This window comes from Rhinopithecus roxellana, chromosome 20 (genome assembly GCF_007565055.1).
Source record: "Rhinopithecus roxellana isolate Shanxi Qingling chromosome 20, ASM756505v1, whole genome shotgun sequence".
Lineage (NCBI taxonomy): Eukaryota > Metazoa > Chordata > Mammalia > Primates > Cercopithecidae > Rhinopithecus > Rhinopithecus roxellana.
Window position 1 is genome coordinate 79,640,685 of NC_044568.1, and position 22,566 is coordinate 79,663,250.

At 46.1% G+C, this 22,566-nt stretch overlaps 1 protein-coding gene across 2 annotated transcripts in view; it reads left to right on the top strand.

The window, feature by feature from the left end:
- Nucleotides 1-22,566, top strand: part of SNX29 (sorting nexin 29) — a 609,178-nt gene that overhangs the window by 231,580 nt on the left and 355,032 nt on the right. For both annotated transcript variants that reach the window (XM_030924514.1, XM_030924515.1), the window contains one exon: nucleotides 1,254-1,336. In XM_030924514.1, the coding sequence (XP_030780374.1) occupies nucleotides 1,254-1,336 (83 nt within the window). The remainder of the gene's footprint in view (nucleotides 1-1,253; nucleotides 1,337-22,566) is intronic.

Here is a 22,566-nt window from a genome sequence, read left to right on the forward strand (position 1 = left end):
ATAGGATGGATATAAAAATGTTAATGGAGTTTATTTCAAGATGTTGGGGTCTTAGCATGTTTTTGCTTTTCTTCTTAAATGTATTCTGATTGAGTATTTTGCAATGAGCGTTTTTTATTTTTATAATCACAGAAAAATCCCAGTCTTCAGCTCTTTTCATTGCAAGGAAAGAAAAAATACTCTAGCACATTTAAAGGCACTTAGGCTCAAGGCCTGAGGTGTGGAGGGTGGGGGCAGAAATAGAAAATGTGCAAGAGGCAGCTCCCTCTGGTAGAGCTGGTCAGACACCAAATCTGAATCTCAAAGGAGATGGTGAAGAGTCCTGTGGGCCTTGGGGGCAGGGAAACTTGGGTTCAGGTCTTACTAGTGAGTTTTCCTGGTGACTTTGGTCAGAAACCTTATTTGTCCAGCTCTTCTCCTGTAAAATATGAGATTACTGCAGGCCACTGTGCATTTTTCTGCTGAATGAAGCATCTTTCCGCTGAAAGATGGATGGATGAATGAATGAATGGATGCATGCTTGGTTCATAGAGACATATGTGAAGTCTAAATACTCAACAAATGGCAGTTTTTCCCCCTTGGTCCTCACGTTCTGTTGTCAGCCAGTGTACCTGGGGAGTGAGTTCAGCAGGGGGGGTCCTGTCATACCCTGGGTTCTGTATTCCTTAGTGTAATCTTACATGGGGGTGGATGTGGACTTGGTCCAACTGCTTCTCTTTATGCCTCAGCCTCCTTAGCTGTAAAATGAGGGTTGTGTTAGTGCCTTGGAAGGATTCAAGGAGATTCTATACAAACACTTGACACGATGCCTGGCAAATAATAAGTGTTTAATACCTGTCACAGTTGATAAAAATATTAAGAACATTCTCCAGGGTGAATACACAGTGGTCAGTACATGCTTCTGTAAATGGAGAGAAGACTAGAGTTCCTGACACTGAATAGGCACCTGACAGATGGGTAGCTTCAAACAGCCTAAGAACAGCCTGTGTCTGTGTTCTGAATTTGTGGACACTGGAACCAATTGGTGCTTATCTGTCTCATGAAAGAACAGTTCTTGAAGGTATTCTGCAAACATACCTATGGTAACACAGCCTTCTCCCATGATGATCTCGAAACCATGAGAATAGATTAACATTTATAAGATGCAAATTGTGCTTTTCTTTGCACAGATTCACCACCCACCCCTGCCCCCTCCTGTGGGTCCACATTGTCATTTTTAAAATATATATATTTTAACATTCTTGTACTTGCAGAGAGAACGAGGTGCTCAAAGTCCAGCTGAAGAAATATGTAGGAGCTGTCCAGATGCTGAAAAGAGAAGGTCAAACAGCTGAAGGTGAGGGGGAGCCTGAGCCCGGGTTGGGAGGGGCCGGGCTTTTTCATTAACACCTGTATGTGGCACGCAATAGACACTCAACATGTGATGAGTGCATGTGTGGATGGATTAGAATAATGGTGCTGCTCAGGATTCCAGAAAATTAATCAGGTGGAAAACCTGATGTATATCCCTGCAACATGCATAACTAATATTGTAAGACTCACTTGCTAGACTATTAGCTACAGTCTTACTGATTTGTGTACTTAGAGAATTTTATGTCCAGAGTCTTGAGATAGTTGCATGGCAGTGAACCTTGTGATATGATGAAGTCACAGCAGGGCACAGGTGCAAGCAACAGAAAGCCAAGATGACAGAGAATCAGAGTGGTGGACTTAGGCTGATCAAGTTCCAATCCCAGCTCTGGTTAAGTTTCCTAATTTCGCTGCACTTCAGTTTTTTCATCTCTTACAATGAGGTTGGTTGATAGCACCTACCTCATGAGGCAATCCATGTAGACATCTTAGCATAATGTCTACCATAGAATAAATGCTGGATAAATTTTAGCTGTTATTATTGTTATTAATCAGAAATTCCAATAGACAGAAGAACAATCATGAAGATCTCACCAAATGAGGTGGGGCCATGTGCTGCTTCTAAAATCTCCTAAAATATTTCTCAGGGTGGCCTGAAGAAAGGATCTTTAACTCTGGTTGATGTGTCTTGCAGCCCTCAGCCAAAAGACCACAACAAAATTTTCTTAAAGACAAGCTCATAGAGTGTGGACATTTTAATGAATGGTGGGTGTTCCCCACATTCACATATCTCTCTCTCTTTTTTTTTTTTTTTTTTTTTTTTTTTTGAGACAGAGTCTCACTCTGCCACCCAGGATGGAGTGCAGTGGCACAATCTCGGCTCACTGCAACTTCCGTCTCCTGGGTTCGAGTGATTCTCCTGCCTCAGCCTCCCGAGTAGCTGGGATTACAGGCAACTGCCACCATACCCAGCTAATTTTTGTATTTTTAGTAGAGATGGGGTTTCACCATGTTGGCCAGGCTGGTCTTGAACTCCTGACCTCAGGTGATCCACCTGCCTTGGCCTCCCAAAATGTTGGAATTACAGGCGTGAGCCACCGCTCCCAGTCCACATGTCTTCAGAGTCAACCAAACCTGCAGTGAATTCATGCTCACCCATGACCGCCTGACCGCTTGGAATTATTTTCCCACATACACCAGGACATCACACCAGTGTCCTGAGAGCATTGTGAGGATTTTCCAAAACAATGAATGCAGAGTTTCTAGTATGGTACCCGGTGTATAATAAATGGTTATTTTTTTGTGTGATGGAGACAGGATTGGAATCTGGCTATGACTTATTTAGTAATTGTGTGAAGATGTGAATGTTTTTGAAGCTTGTATATTTCTTTTGGTTCCCATTTGATCAGGATCAGCTTATTGGTGATACTGTTTGATAACATGCCTTGCTTCATTCATATTTGGGTCGGTAACTGTGATCATTCTGGGGGTTATCAGTGCAGAATTAATCATCTTTCTCTGTGGGCTCATGCCCTTCTCATACAAATATTGCTATTATGGCCCTGTATTCATTTCATTATACAGAATTATTTATATGTTGGTCTCCCAAGTTTTTATATCTCATCTGTGTTTCCCCAGCAACTGGCTTTTTTAGTCATTCACTACATTCATTACATGCTTTGAATGAATAGTATTTGTCTAGCCCTTTGCCCTTTCCAAGCAAGTTCAAATGTATGCCGATTTGACTCAGTAACCTTGTGATGAGCAGGTATTTTTCCATTATTTTAAAGTTTGTTATTAGGGGCTTAGGAGAGCTTAAGGGGCTGGTGCAGGTGTCTTTGGTGGAAATGAGCTCAGGCATTTTTCTCCAAACCTCTGGTTCTTTGCATTATAAAATTCTTTTAACTTTACTGTGCAGGGGAATTGCCTGGGGAGCCCATTAAATATACCTCTTTCCAGGACCCTGGGAGTTACAGCAGTGGACCTAGAATGAGGCTCTAGATTTACACTTCTAGATACGTGACTCTAACGCAGGTGACCTGTGGACAGTACCACCACCTTTTGTGAAATCTACACATTACTTACACAGAACTTGGATTCGATACTACAAGAACATTAAAATCAGGTTAAAAAGAAGCACCACTGGGCTTGCTTTTGGTTTGAAAACCTCAGCACTACACAATGCATTTCTAAGTCGGAAAATTTTGAGCGTGATTCTCCCCAAATGGGCATATGGAACCTACGGTGTACAGAATGGTTTTTCATAGCAGCTGAAGGTCCATTTCCCCAGGCCGATCCTGAGTGCCCTGAGCCATAGCTGGATATGAGCCATTTCAGGATGTAGTTGTGACAGCTCTTACATGAATTAGAGCGGAGATGGTTACGTACATGTGGCGACTCCACCTAGCAGCAGTCTCTTATTCCTGCATTACTACATTCTTACGGAAAATGCCTCCAGGGTTTAAACAAAACAACTTAAAATGAGCTTTTAGAATAGACATTGCCAAGCTTTAATTTTACAGATAACAAATTTCAGATTCCCACCCTCTTTTTTTTTTTTTTTTTTTTTTTTTTAAGAGGAGTGATCTAGTCCCTCCTAGAAAATCATTATTTAAGCAGCAAAATAAGGACTGGAATTTGGAATTTGGGTGGCGTCATTATCTATTGGAAAGTTTTTTTTTCCCCCCTAATGTGGTCCATAAGTGAGGTTGGATTATTTGCCTCTCAAGTGCTGTTTTTCCTTGGTAATGTCAGATTTGCCAAAAGTTGATACCTTTATTTGCTCTTTTGAGTCTCTCACCTTAGGGCAAATTCTTTGTGCTCTTCCTCCAGCGTTAGAACCTTGGTGCAAGGGCTGCCATATCTACCAGGAACTCGCCTGGCAGTTCCACTTCATTGTAACTCTTACTGGTCATTTGGTCAGTTCTGTTGTTAATGGCATTGGACACCCTTTCTCCTCCCCAGGGAGCCAGTGTAGGGAAATTTCACTTATGAAAGCAGGAGATCCATCTGAAAACTCATGCTTTCATTTTGGGCTTATTGCTGAAATTTGAAACAAGATGTTTGCAAGTTGGCTTCCTGCCTGCAGAGGCCCCTTGGCAGCTCACTGAGAGGTCTGGGGAGAGCAGGTGTGCATCACTTCAACTTTAGGGTTGTGTGGACAGACTGGCTCGTTAGGAGCAGGCTCACGTTAGCCAAGCACACAGACTATGATGGATACCAGAACACCTGACCCAACACTGGTGAGACACGGAGCTGTTGGGTAGACCAGAAGGCTTGTCCTCTCTCTCGCTGACTTACCTGGGAAGCTGGAGTCTCACCTGTTGGTACTTGGTAAGTCAGAAAGGAAGTAGTCGGGTGGTTCAGGTGTTTAGTGGTGTTGGGCCTGATGGAAAGGTGCCCAGCACTGGGAGCAGGAAAGGTCTCTGGACCTGGTCAAGCTCTCACTTGGAGAGTCAACTTCTGGCCCTTCACACGACCTTTTTCCTTTAAACATATATACATACATTCATTAATTCATTCATTCCCATACTTGGTGGAAGAGAGCTTTTTCGTTTTCCAGCTCATGGTTTATCAGAGAGCCCCGAGGAGCGCCGGTTCTGCCGGATGTCAGTTGGCATTGAGGGAGCGAGGGTGGCTGTTACGTGAGATGCTTATATGTTCTGTTCTTATCACATAACAGGTGGTCAGCAAATCGTAACTTCGTTTTAACATGTAATTAATCGTGGCTCTTTTCTTTTCCCCTCAAGTTCTCTATAAGAAATAGATGCAGGAATCAGACAAATAGTGATCAAAATACCATTTTCATGACTGGCGGTCGATCATGACTAGTGGTCGATTGGACACTCGGGTTTCACCTATAACACTGATTTCCACATCCAGACCCAAGAATCTCCCTTGTGACGTGCCAGTAGGTTTTTAGAATTACTTCTCAGTCATTAGGGTCCAAAGGGGAGAGAGTCCATTGGGGCGTTTCACTTTTTTTTTTTTTTTGAGACAGAGTCTCACTCTGTCACCCAGGCTGGAGTGCGGTGGCCCGATCTCAGTTCGCTGCAACCTCTGCCTCTCAGGTTCAAGTGATTCTCCTGCCTTAGCCTCTGGAGTAGCTGGGATTACAGGCACATATCACTATGCCTGGCTAATTTTTGTATTTTTAGTAAAGACCAGGTTTTGCCATGTTGGCCAGGCTGGTCTTGCCTTCCTGACCTCAGGTGATCTGCCTGCCTCGGCCTCCCGAAGTGCTGGGATTACAGGTGTGATCCACCATGCCTGGCCTGACCCTGTCTCTTTAAAAAAAAAAAAAAGAAAAGAAAAAAAGAAATAGAGTCACTTGTTACTCATTTTTTTTTTCTGCATTTACGGAGAGACTTGCACTACTAGGTTGCAAAAAAGGAAAAACAACCCATGTTGGCCCTCTGCCATCCTGAACTTGACATAATAAATTTGTGTTGTCTTACACCACTAGGTTTGTGGTAATTTGTTATAGCAGCAATGGGAGACAAACACAGTTGAACGGAGCTATTGATTTAGTCTTTGATGGATATGGGCATCGTCTTCACTTCATCATCATCCTATGGAGATGGTGGTGGGAGGCTGATGTTTTGAAGATTAGGATTTTTTTGGTCATAACTCCCTGGCTGGACAAACTTGGTGCCTCAGAGGAGAGCTCCAGCTTTTCAGCTGTAGTCACACCTGGGTCAGGAAAACCTACCTTTTCCACCCCCTGCCCATGCATTGTCTGCCTTTCTGGCTAAAGGAAGCCCTTGCCCCATTTTTGCACTTATCTATCTGGGATTGCTGATGCCAGACCTGGTGGCCAGCCCCCTCTAGGTATTGGAGGGGATGTCTCTGAAGTTGTGTGGCATGGCCCCGCTGTCAGGTGGGCCGGTGGTGTCATTCTTCAGGTGTGGTCAGTGGTTGCATGTTCAGCTGGGAGGCTGGTCGCTCTGATGTTCCCACAGCAGGGAAATTCTTGTGGAGGTCTTTACTGCAAAACAGAACCATCTTAGGCGGTGGGCGTCTCCTGGACTCTTTCCGGGAGCATTTGTCTGACATGAGAGCTTGCTCTGTGTACTGAAGAAGAGATCCTCCTGCTAGGATTGGCCACACGCGACTCCAGAAAGACACGGGTCTGTCTGTGTCACATGGCTTGCGTGACTTCCCCATCCACGTGTGGGTAGTGAACATCTGTGTCCTCTGCACTTGCTCCAGTTTTCACTTGACAGTATCTTCACTCACTGTGTGATGTGGCTGGCTTCATCCTTGGCACGGCACTTGACGTTACCTGGCTGGCTCTGGCTAGATCTCAGGGCTTTCATACACAATCAAGAAGAATTCTTGCTTTCCTATTGGGCTGGGAGACTGGGGCCGCTGTCATCCGCTTGTCTCCACATGGAGCTTGGGAATGAGGCCATCGCACAGAAAGAGCAGCTGAGCTGAAAGGCAGAGAGAAAGCGAGCTCTGATCCTGTCTTTAGGGTCCCTGAATCCAGCTGTGCCTGCTGTGACAGTCCCACCCTGGACCTTTTGGTAAGAGGAACAGTCATTCCGCTAGCCTCCCCTGCTCCTGTTGTCAAGCTTGACCAGTTTTCTAGAGCTCATGTGTTCTATGGCAAATTATTACCTCTTTCCCGGATACAGGCCTGTTCGTCCTTGTAAAAGGCAATTATTTCTGTGGAATTGTCTTTCCAAGTACAGTATCTGCTCCTGCACTGTAAGGCTTTTCCTCCTACCTCCCCTCTTACTGGATACTCCACTGTCATAACTGTTCCTGGCCACCCTAGCGTAGTCCTGTTCTGTAGCAATGGATTTTAAAGCTGCGAACTCTCCTCAGCATCCCCATGTAATTAATCTGCAGTCCACCCAGGGAGAGAGGGAGAAGGAATAGACCATTGCTGGTGGCCATCAAAATAATCAGCAGCAAGGGCAGGAGACTGAGTGGGAGGAAGTTGACCGATGAGGGAGGCTTGGGAGCAATTTAAAAAGTTTGTTCTCAGAAACAAAAGAAGTAAAAAATTGAGAAGCCATCAGCCTGTCTGGTGTGTCGTCTTTGCGGCTGTGTGGTGTGCTCAGCGATCCCTGCTCCACACCCATGTGTGCTTTGTGCTCTGGCTGGGGTGTCAGTTTCCCCGGGGTGAGTCCAGTGATCCCCGATTCCACATCCACGTGTGCTTTGTTCTCTAGGGTGTTAGTTTCCCGGGGGTGAGCCCAGCAATCCCTGATTCCACACCTGCGTGTGCTTTGTGCTCTGGCTGGGGTGTCAGTTTCCCTGGCCTTCCAGAGAATGGGACAGGGCAGGTTAGAAGACTGATTCAGTGAAGATGGATGGTCGTGGGCTAGATGATTCCTAGAGCCCATAGTGTTTCAGGGGAGCTTGCAGGGTAACTTTATTCTTTTTTCTTGAACTACTGCAGGCTTCAGGGCATCTCTACGTGCATGGCCTGCTGTTTCCACTCCCAGTGTGCACAGAGGCCAAGATGTCTTTGTTTGAGGCAGTCTTCTTTGGTTGCAAGGAATAGCAATCCACCAAAGCTGGCTCTGTGCATGTGTGTCCCAAGTGGAGTAAACATGGAAACTCGTAAATCCCTTCGCTCTGCTGTTTACCGCTCATGGTTTTCCAGTCCTGACTTCTTGATGATGGCCTTCAGTGCTTGTGATTTGGCTAAATTCCAACCTCATCTCACACCATCCTCCCTCTTGCTGTCTCCACCCCAGCCACACTGGCCTTTAGGCCAATCCTCAGACATGCCAGGCTGGTTCCTGCCTTAGGCCCTTTGCATGTGCTGCCCTTATGCAGGGACGCTCTTCCCTGATCTCTGTATGGCTGGTTCCATCTTGCCATGGAGGTCTCCATTCAGATGCTACCTCCTCTTGACTGCCCTGTCTTACCTTATGCTGCCTCCCTCATTCCATCTCCGTCTTTTCATCATAGCACTTATCCTGCCCTCAAAGTATCTTGGTCGTTGATTTTCTTGCTTATTTCTTCCCAGTGTTCCCCCTTGCACCGTATAGTCCACAAAAGCAGGGATCTTGGCATGTCTTTTCACCTGCTGTGTTGAAAGTGCCTGCACAGTGCTTGATCCATGATGCATGCTCTATAAATGTTTATAACATAAATGAATACAAATAAAATAGGAGCTGTTGGCTGCTGTTGGATCTCATGGTCTTTAGTTGATTTCAGATCCGTGGTAGCTGTGGAGAGCCTAGTAGTGGACAAATTCATAGACCTTCCTTCTAGTGCCACCCAAATAATGTGCATCACCCCCATGAAACTGCATCTTTCAGTTGTGCCTTCAATTGGATTCTCCTGATCACGTGTGGTTTTTGCTTTTAGTGACCACAGCTAGCATGTGACCTTGACCCTGCCCTAGTTGCATTGTTCAGAGCTCTTGTGATGACAAGAGTCATAAAATCTGATTTAATCTGTCTTAAGCGAATAAAAGAGAAGTCCAGGAGTATCTGCCTTAAGGGATGGTTTGATCCAGGGGCTCAAACAATATCATCAGAAGTTTTTTCTTTCTTTCTTCGGTTTCTCAACTCTGTTACTTTTTTTCATTGTTGAGAGTGATGTGCTGGTAAATGTCTAACAAATAGCTCTCTGAAAAAAAAAAAAAAAAAAAACCCAAAAAACCCTGGTTTAGAATGTTTGCAGATTTCCATGGTGTTGTAAATCCTCCTTCTATGTCTGATTTCAGACTGCCAACACGATGTCACTGTTTGCAGAGTTGGAAAGAGACGCATACAGTTAGCTCCCATGAGTCAGTACACGGGTGCTCCCATCCCTCACTGTGTGCTGGCTGCCTTCTCAGCCAGGTGTTCTCCTTGGACTGGCAAGAGGTTGCCAGCAGCTGTAGCTTTAGTCTTTCTAGCAGGCCCAGCAGGAGAGGAACTTCTCTCACTGTCCCGTCTTTCCATCTCTTCACCCCATAGAGCAGTGGTTCCTAGTATTGGCTTTTAATGGAGTCACCTGGGGAATTTAAAAACATCCTGATGCTTGGACCCACCCAGATCCAAAAGTCAGTAGTGGGAATAAGGATTTTTTTTTTTTTTTTTTAAACTTCGGAAATGATTCCAGTGTGCAGGTTGGAGTGCAGTGCTTGCAACCACTGCCTTGGAGGATATCACTTTCCGATTAATGAAGTTCAGAGTCAGCAAATATGCTACAAATGTGCTGACACTCTCTGATTCTTGGCCAGTGGTTCATATAGTAAATTAGTCAAGGGTGCACTTTTCTTCTAGAATCCGGATTTAGCCTCAGAATTTGTCTCTTCAACTAGGCACCATTGAGTTAAGACCAGGGAGGCTAGGCCAAGTGTGGTTGCTCATGCCTGTCATCCCAGCATTTTGGGAGGCCAAGATGGGTAGATCACCTGAGGTCAGGAGTTCAAGACCAGCCTGACCAACATGGTGAAACCCCGTCTCTACTAAAAATACAAAAATTAGCTGGGTGTGGTGGCACGTGCCTGTAATCCTAGTTACTCGGGAGGCTGAAGCAGGAGAATTGCTTGAACCTGGGAGGCGGAGGTTGCAGTGAGCCAACATCACACCTCTTTACTCCAGCCTGGGTGAAAGAGTGAAACTCTGTCTAAAAAATAAAATAAAAAACAAAAACCAGGGAGGCTCGATGGAAGCTGTTCACCACCACTGTGTGAGTTAACCCAGTGCCTTTACTGTGCCCCAATCGCTGCTCCCACAAGAATCCACTGTGGGTAATTGTATTTCATCTCCGTTCCCGACCCTTCCTGTCCCACTGCAGTGTGCCTCCTCTCACTGCTCTTCACGAAGCTGCTTTGCTGTTATGTTTGTCTCATGTGCCCCCATCACAACCACTTTACGACCCCACTCTTGGCTCATCCGCTTCCCTTATGCTTGCTCAGGCCAGCTGTTGCATTTATGGTAAGATCCAGCTCTTCTCCTGTCACCTGAAAGAAATCTAATTACTTGACTCTTTCAATTACCTAAACCCCTGTGGTGCTTGCTATGAGCAGTAAGCAGAGTCTGGCATTTGCTTTTTGCTACTATAGGTTATTTTGTGGTCACGTCTTGTGTGTGTGCTCTGTCTACTCTGCTAGACCATGTGACCACATAGGGGGCAGGGTCTGGGACTTAGAAACTTGCAGGTTTTTTCTTTTTTTATTAATCAAGTACACAACAGGTGCTTAATAAGAACTTGTTACCGGGGTCCATCCAAGTGACTCTCAGGAGTGATTTCAGAGTCACAGAGATGTTGATGTAGATGGAAAGAGCATTCCCCGAGAAGGGAAACAAGTTTGGGGAAGCACTGTTCCACACCACTTAAGAGTGGGCAGATGATTCTCATTCTCCTTTCCTCCAGAAGTTACCGCACCGCTCTGCTCACATGCCCTGGGTGAGGGCTAGTCATACAGTCTCACCTGGGTGCAGAGGGGTCTCAGAAGTGTTCTCTCTGGCTGGGCAGCTGCTTTGCACAAGGACTCTACCCCGTGGAAGTGGGGAGCATTGAGTTGTGGTGGCCGGCCGGCCAGCTCTGCTGTCCCTGCTGGAGCACTCAGAGGCATGTGGTCTCCATCTTCTCATTCATTTGTGTGGCTCTTCAGAAAGAGCTTACTTTGGGGTTTGTGCTGTTGGAGTCTCAGAAGGAATACCTGATAGGTTGTGAGGGTCTATGGTAGGAAGGGTGTCCAAGAATGTGCTAGCAACATGTCTGTCCGATATGCTGAGTCACTTGGCTGGGTGTAGTGGCTCATGCCTATAACCCCAGCACTTTGGGAGGCTGAATCAGGATGATTGCTTGAGCCCAGGCGTTCAAGACCAGCCTGGGCAAGCGCTTTCAGTGAGCCATGATTGTGCCACTGCACTGTAGTTTGGATGACAGAGCAAGACCCCGTCTCTACAAACAATTAAAACAAAAATTAGCCAGGTGTGCTGGTGCATGCCTGTAGTTCCAGCTCTTTGGGAGGCTGAGGTGGGAGGATCGCTTGAGCCCGGAAGGTTGAGACTGCCCTGAGCCGTGATCATGCTACTGCACTCTAGCTTGGGTGGTAGAGTGACACCCTGTCTCAAAAAAAAAAAAAAAAAAAAAAAAAAAAGACTGAGTCACTTGTTACTCATTGATTTCTGCATTTATGGTTGCACCTTGGAAATGTACTTAGCTTTGTTAGGGGCTGTTAGATGTTAGAAGGTCTGTTCTGCACGGGTATGTTGTGGTGTCATTTACATTGGAGGCACCAGTTGCGACGGAGAGACCATGTTGTAGCTGCCCCTTTCCGTAAGGTGCTTTTGGCTTCTCCTGAAAATCTCGGTTTACTAATGGGAAAAAGAGGGCTTTAGATAAATTTGGTTGGTTGTTGACAAATGAGACAGGCAGGTATTCCTTGTGAAACTCACGGGTTGCAGGGGGTTAAAGTGTAATGTCCTGACTCTGTGACGGTTTGGAGCCTGGAGAGATGATGGGCAGATTGTGGACCTAGCTGTGGGATTCCAAGTCTGGAAACAAGGGAATGTGGAGTTGCTGTGGTGGGCAGGGTCGCCTGCTGTGCTGTTCTTACCTCCTCTGTTAGCAGCGGCTGGTCATTGGTGGTGAAGCTTGAGAGTTGTGAGAGTTGTGTTCTGATTCTTTTCCTTCCTTTCCTTTTTTTTTTTTTTTTTTTTTAAGATGGGGTGTCCCTCTGTCACCCAGGCTGGAGTGCAGTGGGGTGATCTCAGCTCCTTGTAACCTCTGCCTCCTGAGTTCAAGCGATTTTCCTACCTTAGCCTCCCAAGTAGCTGGGATTACAGGCGTGCGCCACCATGCCTGGCTGATTTTTGTATTTTTAGTAGAGACGGGGTTTTGCCATGTTGGCCATGCTGGTCTCAAACTCCTGGCCTCAGGTGATCTGCCCACCTTGGCCTCCCAAAGTGCTGACATTACAGGCATGAGCCACTGCACCTGGCTTTGAGTGTTTAAGAGCTTGAGTGATCACCTGCTATCCTCTCACTCTCCAGCTCGAGACCCCTCATTTCTGTTTGGAACAGATCCTGGTGGGGCTCAACGGCTCCATGGCTGGGACCTGTAGGTGGCTGAAGGGATGCTCCTGGGCCACTAGCCGCGTGTCTGACTCCTCTGTAGTCTCATCAGGACCACTTAGAAGACGTGGGACCAGCAGTGGCCCCAACTGTCTGCTGCTCAGCCCTCTTCGGTCAATAGCATGAGTTAGACCTTGCATACCTGCTGCTCTGCACTTAAGTCAGGTATTCCTTGTTTGTGTGTTGTCCTTAACAAGATGGCATGACTTTAGGACGCTGGCCCTCTGTTGTTGTTGTCAAGACTGAAGGCTCGCTTCGTAAGAGCCTGCCCATCTGATTCTGCGTGGTCGAGAAGGGTGGCAGGTGCTGGCGGAAAGAGTGTGGGCTGTGAAGATGAATTAGTTTGGGTCGAAGTCCTGGTTCAGTTTGTCTGTGTGCTCGTGGCACCTTCGACATTGGATACCTTTTGTCTAGTCAGTATCCATTCCCCCTTTCCTGGTAACCTGTTTTTTCTTTGGGAAACCCTCTGTCCAGCCCTCAATCCATGTGGTTTATGTGGGCCTACCACCCCCCCACCTTGGCTACTTCCCGGGCACACTGGTTCAGGGTGTGCGTGTGTCTTGGTCAGAGCCAGTCACTGCTGTGGCAGTGCTGCTGGGGTCTTAGAGCAGGAGGCGCACACCTTTACTTGCTGGACTTGAACCGGAGAGGCTGGGGCTGGGGCTCCTTTTTCCACTCAAGGGACTCAGACGTTCCCCCCACTTTTTTTTTTTTTTTAAGAGACAGGGTCTTGCTGTGTTGCCCAGGCTGGAGTGCAGCTGCACAATCATAGCTTACTGCAACCTCAACCTCCTGGGCTCAAGCATTCCCTCCCGCCTCGGCCTCCCGAGGAGCTGGGAGCACTGATGTCCACCATCAGTCTCGGTGGGACTAAGAAGTCTTGCCTGAGAATGGAGTTGATGCAGAGGAAGTGAATCCAGCCAGGCCTGAAGCTCCCTCTCCCTCTGGACTGCTCCACTGCCGAGTTTCCACCATCTTTCTGCTCCCCCGGGCTTGCCTTCTTTTTTCCAGCTGCATCCTTGCTTCAGATTGTAGCCAAGGCGTCCTCACCTGCTGGCCATTCTCTCTCACGTGGTCCCCCCCCTTCCCTCCCTTTCTCCTCCTCTCATCTGTCTCCTCGCCTCCTCTCTCTCTCCTCTCTTGTTTCACTTTGTCCTGGTCTATTTTGTATTTGTTTTATGGGCAGAATCTCAAGTGGCCTTTACCTTTTCAGATACTAAGTTTATAAGCAGGGGACCTCATAGTTGCTCTCCTCCCTGCTTGAAGTAACTGCCTTCTGGTCACTGTTTTCACCTGCAACCCCTGTTCTGAGGAGTAATCGAGAGAATTAGATGTAAAATTCCCAACACATCCTTTGGTGCAGAGTGGGGCTTTGTAAGCTGCTGTTCTCACCACCTCCCTCACTCTTTACAGACTCCAAAACCCCCGGGGGGTTTGGGAAGTGAGGTTGTTGACTTTGTGCAGAGTACAAGGTCAGGGCACCATGTCATTCATTCAGCCAACATTGATTGAATACTCCTGGAGTACCAGGCACAGTTCTGGGAATACTTCAGGCCCAAGGAGACCCCTCAGGTTTAGTGGGAGAGATGGACACTAAACATATAAACAAGCAGGTAATTTTGAATACATATTCTCATTCAGCTCAACCTTTTTCCACAAGGCCTTGTAACCGTCTAGAGAAATCCCTGGTTGACAGATAACAGAAGCTCTGTTCATTGGGTACCTGTAATGTGCCGGGTCCCAGGGTAGCTTTCCCTGCAGCTTTTTTCCTTCTAACAGCTCTGTGAGGATGGGGCTATTGCCTCCATTTTACAGATGTGAGAAACCAAGGCTCTGAGAGGTGGATGTGCTGAAGCTCACTGTGTTAGTCAGGGTTCTCCAGAAATGTGGATCAATTGTGTGTGTGTGTGTAGACAGATTGAGACTGATTGATATTTTAAGGAATTGACCCATGTGATGGTGGCATCTGTCAACTCTAGAATCTGCAGGGTGGGCCTCTAGGCTGGAGACCCAGGGAAGAACTGATGTTGCAACTCAAGCCCAAAGGCTGTCTTGGGGCAGAATTCATACTTCCTTGTGAAACCTCCGTTTTGTTTGTTTTTCTGAAAGCCTTCAGCTGATTGGATGAGGCCCACTCTCATTATGGAAGAGAATCTGCTTTACTGATTAAGCTGTTAATCTCATTTAAAAATACTTTTGCAATGACGTTTAGTCTGGTGTTGGATGAAGTATCTGGGTACCGTGACCTAGCCACATTGACACATGAAGTTAATCTGATACCTAGAAAGTAGCAGAGCCAAGATTCCTACCCAGATCTGTCTGTTAAATCCATGCTTTCCTCAGCGCTTCTGGAGTTTATTCCCTCAGACGTGTTCTCGGGCTAGGGTGTGCTGCCTCTCCTGGACCTCGGTGGTGGTGTGTGACGAGCTAGCCCAGAGACGCCTGTCTAGGTGGGGCAGCCTCTGTTTGACTGACTAGCATCCACCATGTACTTTGTCCTGAGAAAAAATGCACCCTGTTCACCTTTTCTGCTGGAGACTGAAATGTGATTGTGTACCATGAGTCACATGGGGAGCCGGGTCAGAGTGGGAGGGACTCGGAAGTGGACGTCAGGGTTGGTGGAAAGCAGAACCATTGACTTCTCAGGAGCAGGGCTGTGTGTAGACTGGACCTGCTCTTTGTCTGCGAAGGCTCCTTGCTCCTTGGTAGAGAGAAGCCATTGCTTGGAGGAGGAGCCTGGGGAAGCGTTAATAGAACTGGAGGGGGAAAGGCAGGCACAGAACTTCCAGTTGGAGGAACTTGGGTCCAATCCTACCCTGTCTTTTACCAACTCTGAGCTCCTGGAATAAGTTGCCATCTCGGAGCTTCAGTATTTCTATTTGAGGAGTAAAGATAACATATATTTTATGTATGTTTGTAGGCCATTTGTATATCTTCTTTTGAAAAAATGTCTGTTCTTATTTGCTTACTTTTTAATGAGATTATTCATTTTTTTCATGACTGATGTCTTTGAGTTCCTTATAGATTCTGGATATCAACCCCTTGTCGGATGTATAGTTTGCAAATACTTTCTTGAGTGGAGAAAGAAAACATGGTAGTATACACCATACTATACTACTCAGTCATAAAGGGCTGGGCGCTGTGGCTCATGCCGGTAATCCCAGCACTTTGGGAAGCCGAGGCGGGTGGACCACCTGAGGTCAGGAATTTGAGACCAGCCTGGCCAATATAGTGAAACCCCATCTCTACTAAAAATACAAAAAATCAGCTGGGCGTGGTGGCATGCACCTGTAATCCCAGCTACTCGGGAGGGTGAGGCAGGAGAATAGCTTGAATCCAGGAGGTGAAGGCTGCAGTGAGCCAAGACCATGCCACTGCACTCCAGCCTGGGCAACAGAGTGAGACTCTGTCTCAAAAAAAAAAAAAAAAAAAAAAAAAGACTACTCAGCCATAAAGAGTGGAGTACTGTCTTTTGCAGCCACTTGGATGGAACTGGAGGCCATCATCCTAAGTGAAGTAACTCAGGAACAGAAAAATAGCACATCCTCTAACTTATAAGTGGGAGCCAAGCTGTGGGCACACAGGGGCATATAGAGAAACATAAGGGACATTAGAGACTCTGAGGGGGGGGGAGGCGAGGGATGAAAAACTGCCTGTTGGGTCCAGTGTACACGTTGTTTGACTGACAGGTGCACTGAGAACCCAGACTTTGCCCCTACACAGTTCATTCAAGTCACCAAAAGCCATTTATACCCCTGAAGCTAGTGAAATAAAGAAAAAAATTAAAAACAACATTGACTTTATAGAATTATTTGCAGTTTAAAAGTGATGACACATGCAAAGTGGCAGGCAGTGGTTGATGTTGTGGGTTGGAAATGCATTTAGGAGAGTGTCCAGGCTGTGGAAGGTCACAGCACGTTAGGAGACACCTGTAAATTAGTTTCTCCAAGTGGATGAATAATTAAGATGAGAATTATAGAGCAAACCTTTTCAAAAGCTTTGCAATCCATTATCCTGACAAAACAGTATTTGTGTCATTAGCTAGTTTCCCGACCTTTAAATAAAACCCTGAACAGGTAGCCCCAGTACCCAGCTGTGTGGCCACCCCAAATTGGAAGGTGGGCTGGGAAACGTGGGGCTTGTTTGGCAGATAAGGAAGGAGCGACGACGAATACTAGGTAGGCAGCTGGGAGTCCCTGCTTCTTCTGGTGGCCTTGGAGGATGAGGCTGATGGAGTCAGGGATGGAGGGTGCTAAAGTCCCCTCAAGCCACCCCTTTGTGCCCCACTCCAGGGAAAATGTCATCACATTTTGGGTCACAGCTGCAAGAGGATCCAGTCCCAGGTTCTAGAAGAGTGGCCCTCGTCTCTCTGGCGACCTCTATAAGGGGTAATGTTTTATTTGTTCAACCTGATTTCTTCCTTGGCAGGAGGCTTTCTTCTCCCAAATCACTGCAAACAGAATTGCCTCGAAATATCAAGTATTGATTCATGATTGTTGTTCATTTCATTTTGATTGTTTGGTAGGAAACAAAGACCCAGAAATACAACAGGAGCAGTTGGAGTGCCTCAGCTCCCTCCTCAGAGGTGGAGGCCAAACATACGTTTATTGTTGTCGTCATTAACTTTTTGGGGCTGTCTCAGCATTGTGTTTATGGGTGTACTTTGTCGATCAGCTTTTGTTTTCGGCTCCTCTCCGTCCTGTGAGCTGACAGGTGGCTTGTTCTGTGAAAAGCCAGTTTGATTTTGAAAACTGCTCTAAGTTTCTCATTGCAGCTTTTGTAAGGAAACTGGCCATTTTGTTTTGCTCGAGTGGGTAATGATGCCGTGGACCTTGGTTGAGAGTGGCTCGCCTGAATATTTTCTTTTTTTCAGGCTGAATGGAAGAATCGACACCCTGTACAGAGAGAGAGCCCCTCTCCTGGTCTGGGCTTAATTCACTGGTTTATGGATTCACTTGCATTCTTTGCATTTCCGTAGAAATAGACTCCCTCCTTGTCCTCTCTGTGGTGTGCCTTCTGTGTACTCTGTGGTCTCCCTGATGCCTGGCACACCACATTCACCTCCAGAAACGCCTGCTCCAGGAAGCCCTGCGTGATTTCCCTGCCATCATTTTTCCTAGTTGGTCCCTCCCAGCTCTGTTGCTGCCTATTTTATACTTTAAAATTTTAATCTCTTTATTTCTTTGGTGACAGATTCAAGAAACATTAGCCAGGATATAAGCTCATGAGCGTAGGGACTGACTTGATGTTGATACTGTTGTGCACCTAGCTTCCAAAACAGTGCCTAGTGCCTGTAGACATTTGATGAATGAATGAGTGAGTGAATGCATGAATGAGTTTGCTGAGCGCCTAATAATAATAGCTAACATAGATTAAGCACCACTGCTAGGCCCTGTGCTAACTGCTTCATGGCAACTGTCCTTTGAGGTGGGTACTATTATCCCCATTTACATGGGAAAACTGAAGCGTAGAAAGGTCAGAGACTGGCTGGGCACGGCGGTTTACACCTGTAATCCCAGCACTTTGAGAGGCTGAGGTAGGAGGAGGTTTGCTTAAGGCCAGGAATTTGAGACGCCATCTCTACAAAAAAAAAAAAAAAAAAAAAAATTCAGAGTGTGTATAGTGGGGTCAGACTGTCTGGGCTAAAGTCCCCTCCGTGCACGCTATGTAAGTATTAGATTGTTACCATCAAGCGCATTGCCCCAGTTGCACAGCTGGGGAGTGGCAGGACCTGGATCTCTGCTGTCCTGATACAGAAGTGAGTAATACTCGATATCTGCCCACCTGGAGCTCATAGACTCGGGTGACTGGGTAGGCACAGGAACCTGGGCTCCAGAGGGGTGTGCCTGGTCTTTCCAGTTCAAGATTTCTGCCAGGCAGCCAAGCCAGGGGGCGGAACAGGCAGGCAGGTGGACCTTGAGTCCTGTGATGCCCTAGTTGGGTGTACTTCACCAGAGTCACTGGGAGGCATTTGAGGTACGTGCTGTACCCAGAATTCCTCAGCTTGCCACGCTCCCCCTTACCCTTTCTTTCCGATTCTGTCCTCATAATCTCACTGTTTGGGGGAGTGAATTCCTCCAAAACCACCCCCTTTCCTGCAGGTGGAGCCAATTAAGCCAAGCAAGGCTCTACCTTTAATTACTGTTGCCCTCATTTGCATCTGACTGCCCTCATTATAGTGCTATTAGCAGAGTGCAGGGATCCTCCTGCTGGCCCATCAGGAGTGGTGCGTGCATCTGACTGCCCTCATTATAGTGCTATTAGCAGAGTGCAGGGGTCCTCCTGCTGGCCCATCAGGAGTGGTGCGTGCACAGTTGCGGGGCCTTTCTTCAGTGGTCTTTGCTGCCTTCTGAGCAAAATGAAGGATTTGGAGTAGACAGCAAGCAGGCATACACCCTGGGCCAGAGGCAGCCTGCGGAGGTCATCGTGGCTTGCCTTAAATTGTTGTTCAACAATAAAGTTGTGTTTTCTTTCTCCTTATTAAAAACCCCAAATTATAATCATTTTAGAAAATTAAAGAAGATAGATGCAAGAGAAAAAGGAGAAAATAAAATAGCATTTATAAACCCTCTAGCGCTGTTAATATTTTGGAATATATTTTTCCAGGTAGGTACGGCACTTTGCCACAGTCTTGGGAGAAGCATTCTCTGCCTGAAGTGCTTCATGACCCCTCCTCTGACCCTTTACTTGACCCATGGACTTTTTGTGGGCTCAGAAGAAATCTGATGGCACAAAAAGCAATACATCATTGGTAGGGAGTTCGGGAAAAATCCGATGATGGTACGATGTGAGTGTACATAACATCAAGCACCAGTGTCAGCAGCCAGCCACACGTGTGTCCAAGATGACAAGTCAGGTTTGATGGACATGCAAGCTGGCCACTGTCTTGTCTCCTCCTTTATGTCTTCCTACGGAAGGCGAGACAGCATTCATTGTGCAGCCTGTACTGGGAAGCCTTATAGCATGAAGACTTAGACTGTGGGTTTTGACCAGAAAGTTCTAGCTCTGCCCTTTGCTAGCAGTGTGACATTGGCCACATTGCCTGCCCGTGTACCCTCCCCGCCTCACCCACCCCTACATCTCATTTTGGATCATTTCTAGTGCTGAGTGTTCAAGTTCACTCGTCTTCTTTTCTGCAGTTTGCTCATGACCCTTTCATGAGGCCACAGCTAGCTGTAAGGGATGCTGGGAAACATAGTGTCTTTGTTTTCCACCTAGGTGGCCAAGCACCCGGCAAAAATTACTGATTTTCTTGCTAAAGAAGAAAAGAATGGGTATTAGGGGACACCTGCTGAGTTTCTTTTGTTTTTGTTTTGAGACAGGCTCTCACTCCATTGCCCAGGCTGGAGTGCAGTGGTGTTATCATGGCTTAGCTCAGCCTTGACTTCCCAGGCTCAGGTGATTCTCCCTTCTCAGCCTCTGAAGTACCTGGGACTATAGCACGCCTGGATAATTTTTTGTATTTTTTTGTAGAGACAAGGTCTCACGATGTTGCCCAGGCTGGTCTTGAACTCCTGGGCTTGAGCAATCCTCCTGCCTTGGCCTCCCAAAGTTCTGGGATTATAGGTGTGAGTCACCATGCCCAGCCCCCAACACCTGCTGTTTCTGCCACAGTTGTTTGTTAGCAGCTACTGTGCTTTTGATGAGCCATCTGGGAGGAGGTTTTGGCTTTGCTAGAGATACAGTGATGGTGTCGGTTCAGTGGAGACATGTGAAATATGGTCTCTACTCGATACTTTGAAACCTACAGGTGGTAGTATGTCTAACACCTGTAGACAGGTAGTACAGTAGTGTATCTACCACCTGTAGTATGTCTGCCATCCATAGGTGAGGCAGGGACTCATCCCTGTTTGGGTGAAACAGAGGTGATCCTTCTCTTAATGTTTCAGCAATAAGGTGGCCAGCTGCTTTTAGTCCCGTGCTTATTTTCCCTGTAAATCTAGGGTGCTCTTGGAGCATGAAGGATTGGATTTACCATGGGCATATGTGCTATTTATCTGCTATCGATCAGTGCCAAGTGAATTTCATTCAGCTGGAATTCAGACCCAGGTCTAAATCTTGGCTTCATGCTCAATTGTCATGTCATTTGGGGATGGCATAAACTCAGCCCCATCCTCCACCTGTAAAATGTGGATGGTAACTGCCCAGCTTACTGAACAGTGGATCCAGGCTTGTGAGTGTAAATTTTAAACTACTGTTACTGTATAATTCGGGTCCTCACTGGGAGAGAATAAATTTTTTCTTGGTTTCCCATGACTTGTTATCACTTTTCCCACCTTTTGGGGACAATTTTTAGATGGAGAGTTCCAATTATGACAGTTGACATCCAATTAAATATGAATTATGGAAGGCTCTATTATTTCCAATGATAATAAAAATTGTTGGGATATATTACAGAGAATTGATTTCAGTGAAAGTAGACACCGGAGCTTGTACTTCATACATTGGTTTTTTACATAATTTAATACTTTATTAGAATTTTACAAATGAGGCCGGGTGCGGTGGCTCACGCCTGTAATCCCAGCACTTCAGGAGGCCAAGGCGAGCGGATCACGAGGTCAGGAGATCGAGACCGTCCTGGCTAACACCGTGAAACCCCGTCTCTACTAAAAATACAAAAAATTAGCTGGGGACGGTTGCAGGCACCTGTAGTCTCAGCCACTTGGGAGGCTGAGGCGGGAGAATGGCCTGAACCCAGGAGGCGGAGCTTACAGTGAGCCGAGATCATGCCGCTGCATTCCAGCCTGGGCGACATAGCGAGACTCCGCCTCAAAACAAAACAAAACAAAAAAAATTTTTTAAATGAGAAATGTATGCCCTTTATAACAAGTCTAGCAATGCAGAGGTATGTAAAGAAGTTAATCTCTCCCAATGCTACCCTTTTAGATCACCAGAGGTAATCACACAAATCTGTACTCCACAAACAAATGTATATTTGTTCTATTTCTTTTCCAAAAATGGAATTACAGTCTATATCAGGAGTTGGGAAACCACGGCCCGTGGGTATGCCACCTTTATAACATCAGATTTGATTGGATCATGGCCCTATTCATTCATTATTTCCATCTCTGCTTTTGAGCTACAACACAAGAGTTGAATAGTTCTTGCAGAGACCTGTGGCCTGCAAACCCCGAAATATTTACCATCTGGCCCGTTGAAGAAAAGGGATGCTGATCCCTGGTCGACCTTGTCTTTTTCAGGTAAGAGTGTATCACTGAACAGTCAGGAATTTTCCTCCTGATCAACAGATGTATAACTAAATCATTAATATCTGCATATTAGAGTCTATCATGTGGCTATGCTATAATTTTTCAAATCATTTCCTCATGGATGGAATTCAGGTTGTTTCCAGGTTTTTGCTACTACAAAGAGGATTGTAGTAAGCTGTGTCCTTATGTCCTGGGGCCTTAAGGCAGGAAAGAGGTACAGAAGTGCTGTTGTTGATTCAAAGTGTGGGTGCAGCATCCACCATTTGGTTTGAAAACAGCATGTCATATCGTCAGGTGTCATCTCTGATCTACATCCTCATTTTTTTTTTTTTTTGATCTAACATATTTTGTAAAAGTAGTTTTCATTCCTTTTTTGTCTGTGGCCCACAGTAAGAAATACTCTTTTAAGCATACACATATGTGTATATAGTCATTGAGACACAACATTCTGGGAACAATACTTAACCTTTATGACGTGCAGAACGTTCTCGTGTTATGTCCTGTTCTACTCTGTTTTAACAAACATCAGTTGTGACTTACTGATTATTTTCACTGCCTTGCTAATGAGATACAACCTGTAGTGTGAAGGCTGTTGTGTAGAAATTGGTAATATTCTGGAATGCCATGGTGTACTTGTTTGATATTCTCTTCTGTTTGCGAAAGCCATTCTTCCCTTTCTGTCTTCCTTATTGAATGTATAAACACGTTTTCTCTTATTGAAAATTCCTGCGTATTTTAACACACAATGTCTTTCTAATTGCAAAGTGATACCCAAACCAGTTTCCTTTGGAAATGGGGGTTGTCCTTTGGTTTTCATGTTTCACTGAAAAGAGTGGATTGGGGGCTTTTCTACCACCATGCAATATAGACACACCTCTTGGCCAGGCCACCTCATAGGTGATTTGTCTTCTCTTGGGTCTGGCTTAGTCTCTCCTACATTGATCCTGATACCCCTCACTCCATAG